Source organism: Triplophysa rosa, linkage group LG18, assembly GCF_024868665.1.
Source record: "Triplophysa rosa linkage group LG18, Trosa_1v2, whole genome shotgun sequence".
NCBI classification, from domain to species: Eukaryota; Metazoa; Chordata; class Actinopteri; order Cypriniformes; family Nemacheilidae; genus Triplophysa; species Triplophysa rosa.
Window position 1 is genome coordinate 15,966,846 of NC_079907.1, and position 15,505 is coordinate 15,982,350.

A 15,505-nucleotide genomic window follows, 5' to 3' on the forward strand; every position below is an offset into this window, starting at 1 on the left:
TTTTCTAAATACTCAGAAGATGATAGGTTCTCAAGACAAACCCCATTCTGTCGGTTCGACACAACGTCTCGTTCCCTCCATCAGGGAACCGAGGTTACATCCGTAACCAAGACGTTTTTTTTTGTTGAATTTAAGGATAAGTGGAAGCTGGAATGACTTTATAAGCGCACACATGTCAATAAAGTGTCCAGGTAACTCATTTTGACTGATATCAGTGATGAATATTTAATAAAGATAAACATTTCCAGCAAGAAGAACAAAAGTGGTTCAGCTGTGTTTTTGGATGTATTTGCTTAAAGAATATTCTAATGTCTGCCTGGCGTCAGCCGTTGAGCTGCCTAAATGATGGTACTATGGTACTTGTGAGAGGATTATATACGTAAATCAAGGGTCTTTAGGATGCCAAGGGCCCCTTTCCTAAAATACATATCCATGTGTTTATTTATATTTTTGTATAAAAAATGTAAACTTTGTTAGATAAATTGGAAGTGTGATAGTAATACTGGATGCATGAACCTCAAGAGAAACTTTTTCATCCAGCAATAGTGAGATAACCCCAGTAAGTGAGATAAAGGGAACTGTAGAGAGAAAAACTTATGAGAAAAATAAAAACAAACAAGTACGCATTAGGTACATATTCATAAACAAATACAAATAAATATGAACACTTATAAATGAAATAGTAAATATGTACATTAGTCACACAATTTTTCTTTTATCTCAAAAAAATTCTGGTGGCCCACTGAGGGTCCCCGGACCCCAGCTTGAAAACCCCTGATACAAGTCATATACTGAGCATGCTGTAATGGTTGGTACTGGGTGTACTGGGTTAAGTCAGGCAGGGTACCAGATTATTTCTGTGATGAAGTAAAACATCAATTAAAATAACAGAAAAGGTCAAGTTAAAATAAAGTCTACATTCTTAAACTAAGAAATGTAAACTGTTTCACTCATTACAACTATAAAATGTGCTTGTTTTTCACCAAAGGTCGCTTGTTACATTGAGTCTGAAAACATTCATTTAATCAAAATAAAACAATTTCCTCTGTAAGATGGAAAACACATAAACTGATTAAAGCACAAATGCACCTCTGTTTGTTGAGATAGTTAACATCTTAAATTAAAACATGGGTTAATCTCTCATAATTCACTCTAGTCGACTGTATGCATCACCTGCCATCCTCAGCTTTTAAGGGCCATGTAGACTAAACCACATTGATCATAAAATGGTAAAATCACAAAAAAGCTTGCTCTGATGTTTATCGCTTTCTGCAATTAATAACTTCAATAATGTGTTGAACATCACAAAGTTAAATCAAAATCCAGAAAGACCAAACTCTGTGGTTGGTTGTTCAGGGTGTAATTCATACAGTATTGTACAGTATGGCTATATAACATCTATAAATAAAACGCATAACAGTGTGGGTTGTGTATCTTTACCGTCTGCCCATACGAATAGCTGAGGAGGGAGGAGGATATTATATAGCCGACACTAAAATAGTATAATGTTTTAATGAGTGTTATTATATCTGAAATACGTATGTAAAGATTATATATGTTTAGATTTTTTAATGTAGATTGTTCTGCAATCTCTTAACATTGTGTTTATTAGGTATGATAGAGGCATCTGAACCGTGGAGCCTGTGGTCTTTACAACATACTCTGTCACTTGACAGTTGACTGCTGTAGTTCTCTCTCCTTAGCAAACACTTGTGTTATATTTTCCATTTGAAAAACCTGGGGTCACCAGCATGTCTGCCTCGTCAAGCCAAAGCCAGATGGGGTTTTCTTATAAACAAGTGTACAGAGAGTATTTATACAGTCTATGGTACCTGACGCCATAACACTCATGACATTCTGTTTAGTAGCCAATGTTGCCATAAGTCACTTTGCAGAATTAAGTAAATATTTTCAATATACCCATGCCATTGTTTATTATAGAATGGCAAAAGATCTAAATCTTGCCAAATCCTCTGTTAAAAAGTCATTTAACAGCTTGTCCGGCGAGGTGCGTACTTCACGGTTCTGACACCTTTGCTGATCCGTCGTCTATTTACTTTGGGAGAAAGGGCAAAACTAAGCCTGTAAATAACAAACGTACAGTATCACATGACCCATTGTGGCTGTGATTTTACATTTCACCTCAGTAGCTCAAAATGAATCTAATGAAGCTTGGGTTTACATTCAGTTTAAAAATGGCCTGTCATCAGGTACAGCCCAACATTTGTTGTTTCCTAACCCAATTTTAACCAAAAAAATTTAATTCCAATTTTCTCTACTTTAATAGAAGAAAGCTGCTGACAGTCTGTGAAATAAGTGGGAAAGACATGAGTTGTATTAGAACAGTAATTATGTCAAGGAATGTGACAACAGATTTGTTAATGTACTGTATGTATTTTGCTTTGAAATTTTTAATACTTCAGTCTTTAACTTTTGCCTCTACATCGCCATCTCGGTTTGAAACATAAAATTGAAGGTAACTTTACATACTTATCTTTATGTGGGTCAGATGACCTCAAATTGACATTTTTTCATGAAAGAGAAAGTTTTAACACTGATTTTTTTAGGTACTTTCTAAATAACTGATTCATTTTTAACCAAAAATTACATATTGCACCTTTAATGATATGTGTTATTACAATTAATATTCTGGCTTATAACTTTTTTCTATTTGGTCTGCTAAGCAACATTTGATATATTTACAGAAATTCTGTTTTCCTTTTTAAGCCTTGTTCAATATGTACTGTAGTTGTCAGATATATTATTTATTTATGGAGGCAATTGGTGTTGAATGTGTAGTTTAAAGTAGATTTTCAACACTACACTAAGTAGTGTACACTAAACACTAAACACTAAAATCAACTCTGAAAACACTTAAGGTAAAATAAGCAGCAGACAATTTATTGTGTTTTATATTTTTTACAGCTAGTTTTGTATGTAATGTTTATTCTATTTTTATGAATTCAGATTAAGAGTTTATTTCAATTAATGTATTTGACATGGATGAAATCCTATTTTTATTTGCTTCGAAAACATAAAAAAGGTCTCCTAAAATGAGTTCCAGGGGGTAAATATTGCATCTTATTAAACTGTTTATTGAGCGCTTTTCTAACTAAGATGATATCTAACATCAGACACTGACAGGCAGCAAGCCCTTATATAATGAATAGAGAACAATCATCACTGCCTTCATTCTTTCAAAAACTCATCCCTGGAAGTCCTGGAATTACCCCAACAGAAATAAAGCAAGCAATGAAAACCTCCCATAAATTTGGAAATGGTTCAACTCAACTGGTGGTCAGTTTGAAAAATGAGGGAGACGTGAAAGAAAGTGGGAAGTGATTAAGTTGACAAAAAGAAAGAAAACAAGGTCCCATTAAATAAATTCATGAATGAACGTAGACTTCAGCAAGATTCATTTTAAATGTGTAAATCTTGTGGTTGTCAGTTTTAACCCTGAACCAGAATATAATTGGCACATAATATTTATTATGGCTCAAAAAAGTACTTGCTTTTTTATGAATGAATTTGCATTATATTATTAAATAAATTGCTATTTGATATGATGATGCGTTTTAAAATAAATTGAAGACAGTATTTCTTTTACCATGTGTCCATTTATTGAACAATACAACAAGTGGGCAAACTACATGTACAGTAGCTCCATGTATTTTTGCAATAGGAAGACTTTTTAAACTATTTTTACAACAGTTACATTCTTCTAACCAACGTTTTGTTTATAGCTAACCAACGATTTGCTTCTAGCAACACTGATTTACTATACTGACAGTCAAATTATCTCCCCTGCACATCATGATGGCCTTTATTTTAGTTGTACAACATTCATCAAGCGACCCCGCATGTCATATTTTACTACAGTGTATGGGGTGGCATTGTCACAGGGTTCCAAATATTCCTATCCATCACTGGCCATGAACATCTACTCTTCCATTATCCCTCAATACCATGACCTATGCTGTTACCTGCTATATAAATGCTTTGGATTTCATCTAAGAGGCTTTAAAGACATGCCCATCAGTTAAGTCCTCAGCTAACATTTTATTGAGCAGGATGGATATTGTTTAGGAAATTACGAATGATTTACGAATGTGGTCATGCTCAACACTCAATACGATCTCTCTAGCAAAGGAACCTTCAAGTTAAAAGAGCAAGGTGTCCTTCCCTTTCATAACAAAATGATGGATGGATGGATGTATAACTCTATTATTCCAAAGATTCTACCATTGCTTTACCAATAAATTGGCAACTTGGCTTTGATAACATGAGTATTTTTACAAGCCGTGACATTTTATGTGCTTTTCAAAACACAGCTTATTAAAGAAAACAGAGATGTATGTTTGGAGTGCCCTATGCAGTTTGTTTCTGTAGATGGTGTAGGGAGAACACTTGGCTTGTGGAAAAGAGTCCTCGTTTTTCACCAAAACACATTGTGGGGTTCCCTGAAAGCTACAGAATTCTAAACGTGCTCATTTGAGGCCCTTCAAAAGGGCTCTGCTCATTGTGAACCCAGTAAATACATGGCCGCATGTCTCGGTGTGAGGGTAGACGCGTTCGCAGAGCTTTAAGTGAGCTTATGCTTTGTAAACAAACAGACGTGCTCTGTCCGCTGCTGAATATCTTCTTGCTAAACAGATTTCAAGGAAAATCAACACCGAGAGGTCCTCTGTATTTTACAAACAAATTCTATGGCTTCAGTTCAAGGTTGCTGCTATTTAGAACTCGAACGAATGTCAGGCCAGCAAATGACACACCAAATGTTACCATTCATCAGATGAAATGGTCTTACGAAGTTACAGTCGGTTTATTAGTCTGTTATCTTGACATGAAGGTGAAATGATGTGTGGCTGCCCTCACATGTTGAATACGACTTGTGTTTTGGTGTGTGTGTTTTGGACTGGGGACAGACTGCGGGCGATCTGAAAGCAAGGGGAGTGTGGACAAGGCAATGAATGCAGTGAAGAGCACTAAAAACAGTCCCGATCAGAACTCCAGAGCAGGTCCAGACCATGACTCCAGCAACAGGAGGAAACCGGACCTCCATACCTCTCCACACACCGAGCGTAAGAGCGGTGAGTGTATTGACATACTGTGTAATGCTGGTTTTGATTAGGTCAAGTTCCACATTGCAAATCATGGCTGCAAGATGCAACAACATATTTTTTTTGCATACGGGAACTGCATTATTTACAGACGTGTGAGACATAGTCAAAGTCTAAGATATCCTTTTGTTTTATATATACAGCAGTTTGATTTCAACTGACATACAGTTTTTATGTTTTATATGAATTAAATGTTTTTGTTTTTAGAGATTTCATTCTTGATAATAGTATACTTGTCTAATGTAACTTTAAGTGATCAAAAAGATAGAAATATTATTTAAGTTATAATGGTTTATTCATTTTCCACAATTATTACATGGCTCTCTGGAATACCTATTTCTGATTGGTCAATCGTGACATATAAAATATTCCCCAATAACAACCATTCAAAACTAATAACACATCATCATCTGGGTACTGAGTGTCATCTTAACCAGTATATTACACATAAATAACATAAATATGCCAAAATAATAACATATATGAGATCATATTTACAATTGATTAAACCAAAATACATTTTCGTCTTTCATGTCATTTTTCCTCACGGAAGGTTTGCATTGTTACAAATGAGGTATTCAAATATTTCATATCCATATTTTTTTGTGCAACAATTTACTTGTGATGGGGTCCTGATCACCTTTTCTGATCACCGTTTATTCTGTAATAACAACATTATTCCTAACATTTTTCCCTACCTAAAATAGTTCATTCATTATCCGCTACAAATGTCAAATGTGGACAGTTTACCTCTAAAGTACACTGCTAAAATTACCCCTAAAAATTCAATGCAGAAAAGGATGCATGTTTATTCTTTCTATAAATGACTTTAGAGTCTGAAATATGTATTTGGTTTAACAAGAGCTGTACCTGTTCTATTGCTAAACTAATTGTTGCCATTAATATTAAGTGGTGCTCTGGAATATAAAAATAAATGACATGTTCTCACAGCAAACAAAAGGAATTCATGAGAGTCTCTTTTATAAAATAGCATCTCAGAATAAATGTCCTTGTAGACCAGTATTCATTACAAGTCCCTAATCTGGAGTCTGAGTCAATTGTTTATGAGTCAAAGTCAAGTCTCAAGTCCATTTTTTGTGGCTTAAGCGCAAGTCGAGTTCAAGACTTGCATTTTCATCTCTGGGTTTTTGTTTTCTAATAGTACAAAATTACATGGGGTCATTGATAACCTCATACTTCCAAACCTAAGCCGCCAGTTTATGAACACTTTTATAAACAATTTAATCATTAACATTCATTATCTCAAAATGTGAATGTTCCTCTTTAAGGAAAGCGTTTATTTTTGCCAGTATACATATCAGGTAAATAGGTAAGTATGCAATGCGAGCCTTTGCCAAGTAACTCCCCTGGCCAGATAAAACAAGATTGTTTGAACATTTTATTAGAAGCAGCTGATGAGTAATCCATGCTGAAATATCAGTACGCTCTGCTTTTCCACTTCATAGTCTAATCAAACCAGCTTAAATGGCACTTGAATCACAAGGTTTAGAGATGAAAGTATTTGAGGAATGTTGCGATAGAAACTGTATTTTTAGACTGATGGATCCCTCGACTCACTACTCGATGTGAAAGAAAGACACTGGTTCCCACTTTACTTTAAGAGCAAACTGACTTTTCCATGATGTCATGTGTGGAGTTTTGGTGAAAGCTATCGAGAAGTCAAGGGATCGTAAGCTTGAATGTCCCTGATTTTAGCTATTAAAACTTTTTTTCTCTTCTAATAGGACTACTTTAAAAGTGCAAAAATATCAAGATTTGCAGTAATAATATCTCAAGTTTCAGTCCGTATAAAGTACTGTATGAAGTATGTTGTTTGCATGTTTTATATACAAAATATATATTTAGTAGCCTACTTTGATTTGACTGAATATAACTAGACTGAATCCATGTCAGCATATCAGTTCATATTATTTGTTTCTAAAGCCAGAGACCAATAAAACATCCACATCTTGTGATGGGCTCAACTAATGCACATCTGGCGTTTTTGCTAAATTTATGAGAATTGGTTGCAGATATTTGCTTTGTTAAAGTGGTTGTGTATAATTTCTGCACAATTTCAGCAAAAATAATAATATTTTTCTAGAATTTTCTTCACATCAGTTTCACGTGACTTTGTTTTATGGAACATGCTTCTATTGACTACAATTGAAAAAGCAGCTTGAACATTCTTTAAAATATTTTTTCCTCAGAACAAAGAAAGTTAAACAGGTTTGAAGGGTAAAAAGGGCAAGTAAATCGTTTTGGTGATTCTTTCCTTTAACATAGATAAAAAAATACTTAAGCTTTACCATAAGATTACTATTAATCTCCCCTAAAAGTTTTAATTCAAGTTTCTCATTCCATTGTGCATTACCATAACCAGAGCATCTGTCGAAGAACCCCGTTTTATCAACAAACTACATGTGTTTCAGATCATCTTAAAGTGTGCTGTCCGCTCAACTGCTACTGTTTAGCAAAACGGATTTTGTTCCTCAAACCTCAAGCCATTGTTTGTTAGTTAGTTTGTCAGAGTGGTTACGCTGCCTTAGCCTATTAAAACAAACCAGCTGATTCTGTGGAGATTTTCTGCCTCTTACAAAGTTGTTGTCATCATGTTCATTTGTCAGTCATCTCAGAAACCGGCGTAATGACGTCATGATCAAAGCAAGGCAGAACAGCTTGTGACAGGAATGAGCTAAACTGCTATAACAACATCATCACTGGATTCCAAACTGTCTAAAATGAACATTCTTTATCTAACAGGACATTTCATTGGCCCATCTGCGAGGCCTGGTTGAAAACGTTTATACTTTGCAAATAATTTTAGGTGGAGGAAGTGATTTGGAAACAATTAGCTTGATTTAAGTTTCTGATAAACCCATTTTGATCTAAGGGCTTATGCCTAAACGCTTAAATGACTTTGGTAGACAAATACAAAATGTTGCTATGTTTTGAATTAACTATGTACAGTATATATTTATTATTTGTTTGTTTTATGAATGAATTGGACAGGATTTTTCTGATGATGGAAAAGCATGGGAACATGGGTACTCCTTTGGTGCTGTTTAAAAGTAGGATGCACCTGATAAGTGCATTTGAGAGAAAGCCAGGAGTGTAGGTTACTACATTATACTGTAGTAATGTGAAGTATAATAATAATAAATGAAATGAATAGGTGTATCCAAGCTATTGAATGAAAATACTGTATGTACTGTACGAACAGTCAGTCAGCTATGCAAAAAAAGTATCAAAGAGGTGTAAACAATACTTCTGGCTCAACTTTAAAGCTGTAACTTGATTAACTTGACCAAGATAACAGCGATGTTGCTCCTCAAACCAGAAATGCATTGACTTTTCCATCAGTGTTTTATAGCATTACATGCAAACCAACATTTGACTTGATGCTCTCTTAGACGTGAAACAAGGGGGGCTGGGGTGGAGAAGGAGGCTCTGACAAAAGGTTTTTTGGCTTGCACATTCAACCCAACACCTGCTATAAAATACTTATTTTTACAATCTGGAAAGGGTGGAAGGCTTGACTAGCACTCTTTCATGTGAATTCCATGCTGATTTTGTGGTGACGATGGGTACGAGATTATGTTCATCTGTTTGGAATTCCCGGTAAAGAAGGCTTGATCTCTGAGTTATGAAAACACAAAACTGCACAAGACACTAAATCGTACTGCCTTTACATTTCAAATGATACAAACAAAATGTCATTTTTAGTCCATCAGTGGGACAACTGGAAATAGTGTCCAGTGCCCTGTTATGAGGTTGGTGTTTTTACACTGCTAGGTGTATGGGGACCCGATGTGCAACCGATGTGGGTCCCAGGAATTTTAGGGAACAGCCCTGGTTCTACTAGACAAAAAAAACTGACAGAAACTTGAGCACAAATATCATACATGAAAATGTCCTCCAACAAGATCTGTTTACTCCGAACTGTCTCAAATCATTTATCAGCTAACAAAACAAGAAAAACAGAAAAATGTATTGGAAAGAACTGCCAAGGCACAGTGCTGATATGATCAGCATTAAATCAAATAAAACGCTGAAGCGTTTCTCATTAAGCAACAGGTGGAATGCACTGTAATATTCCAGCTATTGTTGAGCTCTTTCAATTTATCCATGAAATTGCTCAAATGTCTATGCGTCATTTCATTTGAACTTTGAAAGATGTCGCTAATGAGGTTTAGTTGATGGATGATGCATTTCAGCGAATATCATCGATCCATCACATCCATAAAAATAAACAGATATTTATGGCACGGAGTACTGGAGAATGAAAGATGAATAGGAAACACAAATTGTAAAGGCAGGTGAAGAGTCTTGTGTACCACGTTGGGTTGTGTTAAAGTTAAAGGTCGCTGAAAACTATACCACGGGTTGATAACATAATTCGGACATCACTCTTTTTTTATCTGCAAAATGTTTTGCAGACATGGCAAGTATTCACCGCACTGACCGTTGGTAGTTGATTTTGCTGTAATCTTTGAAATATTTATGGCCACAGCCAAGAGTTGCTCACCTATCTGGAATGTACAGTTGAAATTGGTTTGCAGCTAATATAAATAACGGGCGCTGCTGTTACGCAGGAAAAAAAGACACCTGGAGTCCCTCACCTTTAAATTGCTCTCTCGTAAATACATTCATATGAGAACCGAATGAGATTCATACATGAGGAGATGAGGTTATGTTGCTGAAGTCAACTAGAGAGAAAAGCCTGTTTGATGACACAGAGATGAACGCACTCTGTAGAGAAGTTTGTCCATTTAGGGCTGCTGTAGAAACAACATGGCGAATTCCATGCAAAGGGACCTGCGGTGTATGTACTACAGAAATAGTTCATTCTAAGGTAAGAAAACCATAACACTTCATATGTAAGCTCTTTATACACCTCTGAAGACATAGTTATGTATATTATATTGCATTTCTGTCAATAGATCCTCCAAAAAATTACACATTGTTATTCCTGAAGCTTGGTAAATCTTCATTGCAAATTAAACCAGAAACGTGTGTTATGTCCCAAAATGCGACCACACAGAAGATCCCCTTGCTAACACAGTTCAATAAAAGCTAAATCCATATACACACCTATAAATCACGTAGCACAACCCCAGTGTTTAATTTCTCTAGCCAGTTGTTAGTTTAATTACTTTAACCTGCACCGTGATCTAATACAACCATTTTAAGACTAACATTTAGATTTACCAGATACATGCAAATCCACCACGCTATCAAATAGCTTAATTCCTTCATCGTTTACAGCAGCAGATGATAAGAGCTTTTAGCTACATAATATCCTCTCTCCTGAGCAGTGAAACCGGAAAAGATTAGGTCATTGCATCCAGTGCTCTATTTAAAGAAACTTAACAGCTGCATATTAAACAACGCACTCAAGAAATTAAATTAAGAAACCACTCGGCCACAGTGACCTGAAAACAACCCGTGAGGTTATTCTGAAACACGGAGACCTGGCTCGAGAACGCCCGCTTGCATGTGACGGGGGGATGAGAAGACTTTAAACCGCAGATTTTGAGGCGGCGGAGATTAATGGACGGTTTCTTTTTCCAGGTGTTGTATTGTGGATACAAGAGATTCAGATTGTGAATTTTACCAAGGGAGAAATCCTTCCCTTAGAAAGGAAAACAGTAACACAATATACAGAGCTCTTATCCAGCTCACTTGAGAAATGAAGTAGCCACTGTGCATACCTTCCTCCAAAAACAGAATTTCAGAACAATTTCAGAATTGTTTAACATTATTTCTGCGATTTATGTGGACAGAACTTGTTTTTGAGCAGATAAAACACAATATATCAATCAATACAATCCAATAGCTTAAATACAAGTACAAGTGGTGTAATAAGTTTGTAAAATCAAATAGTATACCTTACTTGAAAAGGGCAATAGTATGTTCACTTACATTTGGCCAAAATGTTGATTTTACTAGAAATTGTTAATAGTTGTTAAAAATTTTAAATGTTTAGCTGATATAACTAAGAAAAACTAAGTAAAATTACTTGAAATGTTCAAGACGTTCTTTTGAGCATGCGCAATGAAGCACAACTCCCCACACCTTGCTGAAGCACATACTGTAGACTGATGATTGTGAGCTTCGCCAATTTAAGGTAATTATGCTATTTTTTATAGATTCTTATTTGTATTTATGACCCTTGCATGGGTGGATAATATCTGTGGAACGTGTTAAGACCTTAAAACGTGCACTGTATTCCCGAATAGTACAATCTACTCATTAAAAATTATAAATAAAATATAATAAAAATAATAAATAGTTCTGTTAACTTAAAATTTAAAGTGTCCCAGATAGCAAGCAACCATTGAATTCAATTTTAAAAAAGCTTCAAATTTAATAAGACTACCATTATTGTGATACGTGTTTGCTTTAGTTGGGCTCTTGACTCAACTTTTGTGTGTTTTACTACTAGAACATTTGCTTAGGTTCTCTTTAACCACTGAAACAGTGAGTTAAAACCCGTTTGTTTGGGGTAAAAAGCAAAGAAATCTGGTAGCTGTTATCAATTGGTGATTTAATCTTTATGAATCACTGATTAAGAGTGTGTTGTGTTATTACTGTGAAGTGCTTTGTTATTACAGATTAATGTTATGACTGTCATATCCTCAGAGACAAATTAAATATGCTAAAGAAACATTTTGTCATGACAGAACCACGGGAGACCCAGGTGCGGGGGGAAAAAACAGAGTCTTTATTATTCTGACGAAGACAGGGAGAAAAGTAACAAAAACAGGTTGCAAGCGTATCCCTCCGGAGGAATCAAAAGTCAGCGCAGAGAGTCGAGGATAGGCTGCCGGTACTGAGAGTTGGGCGGTAGCGCCTGGTGACCTCACTCGACTCGGAGTCCGCGTAGACAGAGAGGGGAAAGGCTGTGCCTGAAGGAGTTGCTGGAGAGTCCACCCACGAGGAATCCTTCCGTTGAAATGACCACTGACCGGAGCGCCAAAGCAAGCTGCTGAAGGGAACAGAGCAGAAGACAGAGCGAGGAAAGCAAGGAAGGTAAGTGCTATTAAACTGAGACAAGACTAGACAAGACTTGGCTAAGGTAGACAAACTTGACAAGAGGTTTAGTATAAGGCTTCTACAGGCAAGCCGCAGCTACGCCTGGGGCAGACTGGGGCAGAATAATCCACAACGAACAGACACTGGACAACAAACACAGAGGGAATTATAAAGAGAACGTAACGAGGAGATCATAATCAGGTGTGGAGTAATTAAGGGAACGATGAAGTCTAACGAGTGAAGAGCCAACAGGCGTGTGAGCACGGAGTGGAAAAACACCAGTGCAAGAGAAGTCATACGAAAACACGAGGGTGGGGCAAATGACGCAGACACAAGCACGAGGCCGGCCGAAGCTCGGTGACAGCCATGTGCTCGACAAAAAACAAAACAATCCCCGTGCCAGGTGATGACCCGACCAAACCGTAACAGTACCCCCCCCCACCAGCGCCCCTAGGCGCTTAAGGGGAGGGCTCACCTCGTCTCCGGTGAAAGTCCACGATCAGCGACCGGTCCAACACGTCCCGCGAGGGAATCCACGACCTTTCTTCTGCGCCATAGCCCTCCCAGTCCACCAAATACTGAACGCCCCGGCCGCGGCGGCGGATGTCCAGAAGTCTTCTTACAGTATAGACTGGAACACCATCCACCAGCCGCGGGGGAGGGGGGGTGGGCCGAGAACTGGCTGGATTAAGAGGAGAGGTGACTACCGGTTTAACCCTGGATACATGGAATACAGGGTGGACTCGACCAAGGTTGGGAGGAAGCTTGAGACGTACGGCCACTGGATTAACCACCTTGGTGATCCGGAATGGCCCAATGAACCTGGGTGCCAGCTTACGAGAAGGCACCCGGAGAGGCAGGTCCTTGGTGGAGAGCCATACCCGTTGACCACACACGTAGGCGGGAGGAGAAATCCGGTGGCGATCCGCCGCTGCCTTGGTTCTCAGCGTGGTTCGGGCCAAAACCTCTCTGGCCTTCGTCCAGACTCGGTGGCATCGCCGGACAAAGGCCAGAGCTGAGGGAACCGCAGCGTCGAGTTCCTGGGAAGGAAACAGAGGAGGTTGGTATCCGAGAGAACACTCAAACGGGGACATACCTGTGGCTGAGACGGGGAGGGAATTGTGAGCGTATTCCACCCAAGAGAGCTGTTGGCTCCAGGAACCGGGATTACTAGATGTCAGACAGCGGAGCCTACGCCCCAGCTCCTGGTTGGCTCGCTCACATTGCCCATTGGTCTGAGGGTGATAACCTGACGACAGACTCGCTGAGGCCCCGATCTGACGACAGAATTCCTTCCAGAACCGTGAGATGAACTGAGGACCCCTATCGGACACGACGTCCACCGGAATGCCATGTAGGCGGAAGACGTGGTCCACCATCAGTTGGGACATCTCTCGGGTGGACGGGAGCTTGGGAGGAGGGATGAAATGGGCCGCCTTGGAGAAGCGGTCCACCACTGTGAGAATTACGGTGTGTCCACTCGACAGGGGAAGGCCAGTCACAAAATCCAGGGCGATGTGGGACCAAGGCCGGGAAGGGGTGGGGACGGAGCAGACCTGCGGGAGGATGACGGGCGGTCTTGCTTTGCGCACAGACAGGGCAAGCCAACACAAACTGTCTGACATCGTTGGAGGCCGATGGCCACCAAAACCGCTGACTCACGGAAGCCAGGGTTCCCTTGATTCCTGGATGGCCGACCAGTCTGGATGAATGACACCACTGGAGGACCTCCGAACGCAGCGAAACGGGAACAAACAGACGACCCGCCGGACACTTCCCTGGCATTTGCACCCTGCGACCGGCCTCCTCTACCCGCCTCTCGATTTCCCAGGCCAGGGACCCGACGACCCTCTCCTCGGGGAGGATGGGGTCGACGGAACTCACCCGATCTGAGTCCTCGAACAGGCGAGAGAGGGCGTCAGGCTTGACGTTCTTAGACCCAGGCCGGTACGACAGGGTGAAATTAAACCGGCCAAAGAACAGTGCCCAGCGGGCTTGCCGCGCGCTCAACCGCTTGGCTGAACGGACATACTCGAGATTCTTATGGTCCGTCCAGACCAAGAAGGGCTGCGTCGTACCTTCCAGCCAATGGCGCCATTCCCCCAAGGCCAGACGTACCGCCAGCAGCTCCCTGTTACCGATATCGTAGTTCCGTTCTGCAGGACTGAGGCGATGGGAGAAGAAGGCGCAGGGATGCACCTTCCCATCATGCTCGGCACGCTGGGACAAGACTGCTCCTACACCGACATCAGACGCGTCGACCTCGACAATAAACTGCCGATCGGGATCTGGAAGACAGAGCACAGGTGCAGAGACAAATCGGGACTTGAGTTTATCAAAGGCTACCTGTGCAAGGGCGTTCCAGGAGAACGGGATCTTGGTGGAGGTCAGCGCAGTGAGCGGTGCGGCCACTTGGCCAAAGCCCCGGATGAATCGCCTGTAAAAGTTGGCGAATCCCAGGAACCGCTGCAGTGCTTTACGAGAGTCGGGTGTGCCCCACATGGCGACAGCCTTGATCTTAGCGTCGTCCGGTTCAATGCCTCGGGGTGAGATTACGTGACCAAGGAACGAAACCGTATCGGAGTGGAATTCGCACTTCTCCGCCTTGACAAACAATTGATTCTCCAATAGGCGTTGGAGGACCCCTCTGACATGTCGGGTGTGTTCCTGGAGAGACTGGGAAAAAATCAGAATGTCATCCAGGTACACAAAAACAAAGCGATTGATCATGTCGCCCAGCACGTCGTTAATGAGGCCCTGGAAGATGGCAGGAGCATTGGTCAGCCCAAAGGGAAGAACCAAGTACTCGTAATGTCCCGATGGTGTATTAAAGGCCGTCTTCCACTCATCCCCTTCGCGAATGCGCACCAGGTGGTAGGCGTTGCGGAGGTCTAGCTTAGTAAAGACCCGAGCTCCCTGTAATAATTCAAAGGCAGACGACATTAAAGGTAAGGGGTACTTATTCTTTACCGTAATTTCGTTCAAACCTCGATAGTCGATACAGGGACGCAGGGAGCCGTCCTTCTTCTGTACGAAGAAGAAACCCGCGCCGGCCGGCGAGGAGGAAGGGCGGATGAGTCCAGAGTTCAATGACTCACGAATGTACTTTTCCATGGCCTCTCTTTCAGGACCTGATAGGGAAAATAACCGACCCCTAGGCGGAGAAGTGCCCGGGAGGAGATCTATGGCGCAGTCATAGGGACGATGCGGAGGTAGAGACGTGGCACGGGACCTGCTGAACACGGCACGTAGATCGCGGTATTCCCCGGGAACTCCGGTCAGGTCGGCGACATCCACCTGAAACACAGGAGACAAAGACACAGGCGAAGGAGCAGGACCAAGACAAG

At 40.3% G+C, this 15,505-nt stretch overlaps 1 protein-coding gene across 10 annotated transcripts in view; it reads left to right on the top strand.

The window, feature by feature from the left end:
- The window catches only part of myocd (myocardin), a 270,135-nt gene that overhangs the window by 178,970 nt on the left and 75,660 nt on the right, over positions 1-15,505 (top strand). For all 10 annotated transcript variants that reach the window (XM_057358972.1, XM_057358978.1, XM_057358977.1 and 7 more), the window contains exon 3: positions 4,926-5,090. In XM_057358972.1, the coding sequence (XP_057214955.1) occupies positions 4,967-5,090 (124 nt within the window). In that variant the 5' untranslated portion in view covers positions 4,926-4,966. The remainder of the gene's footprint in view (positions 1-4,925; positions 5,091-15,505) is intronic.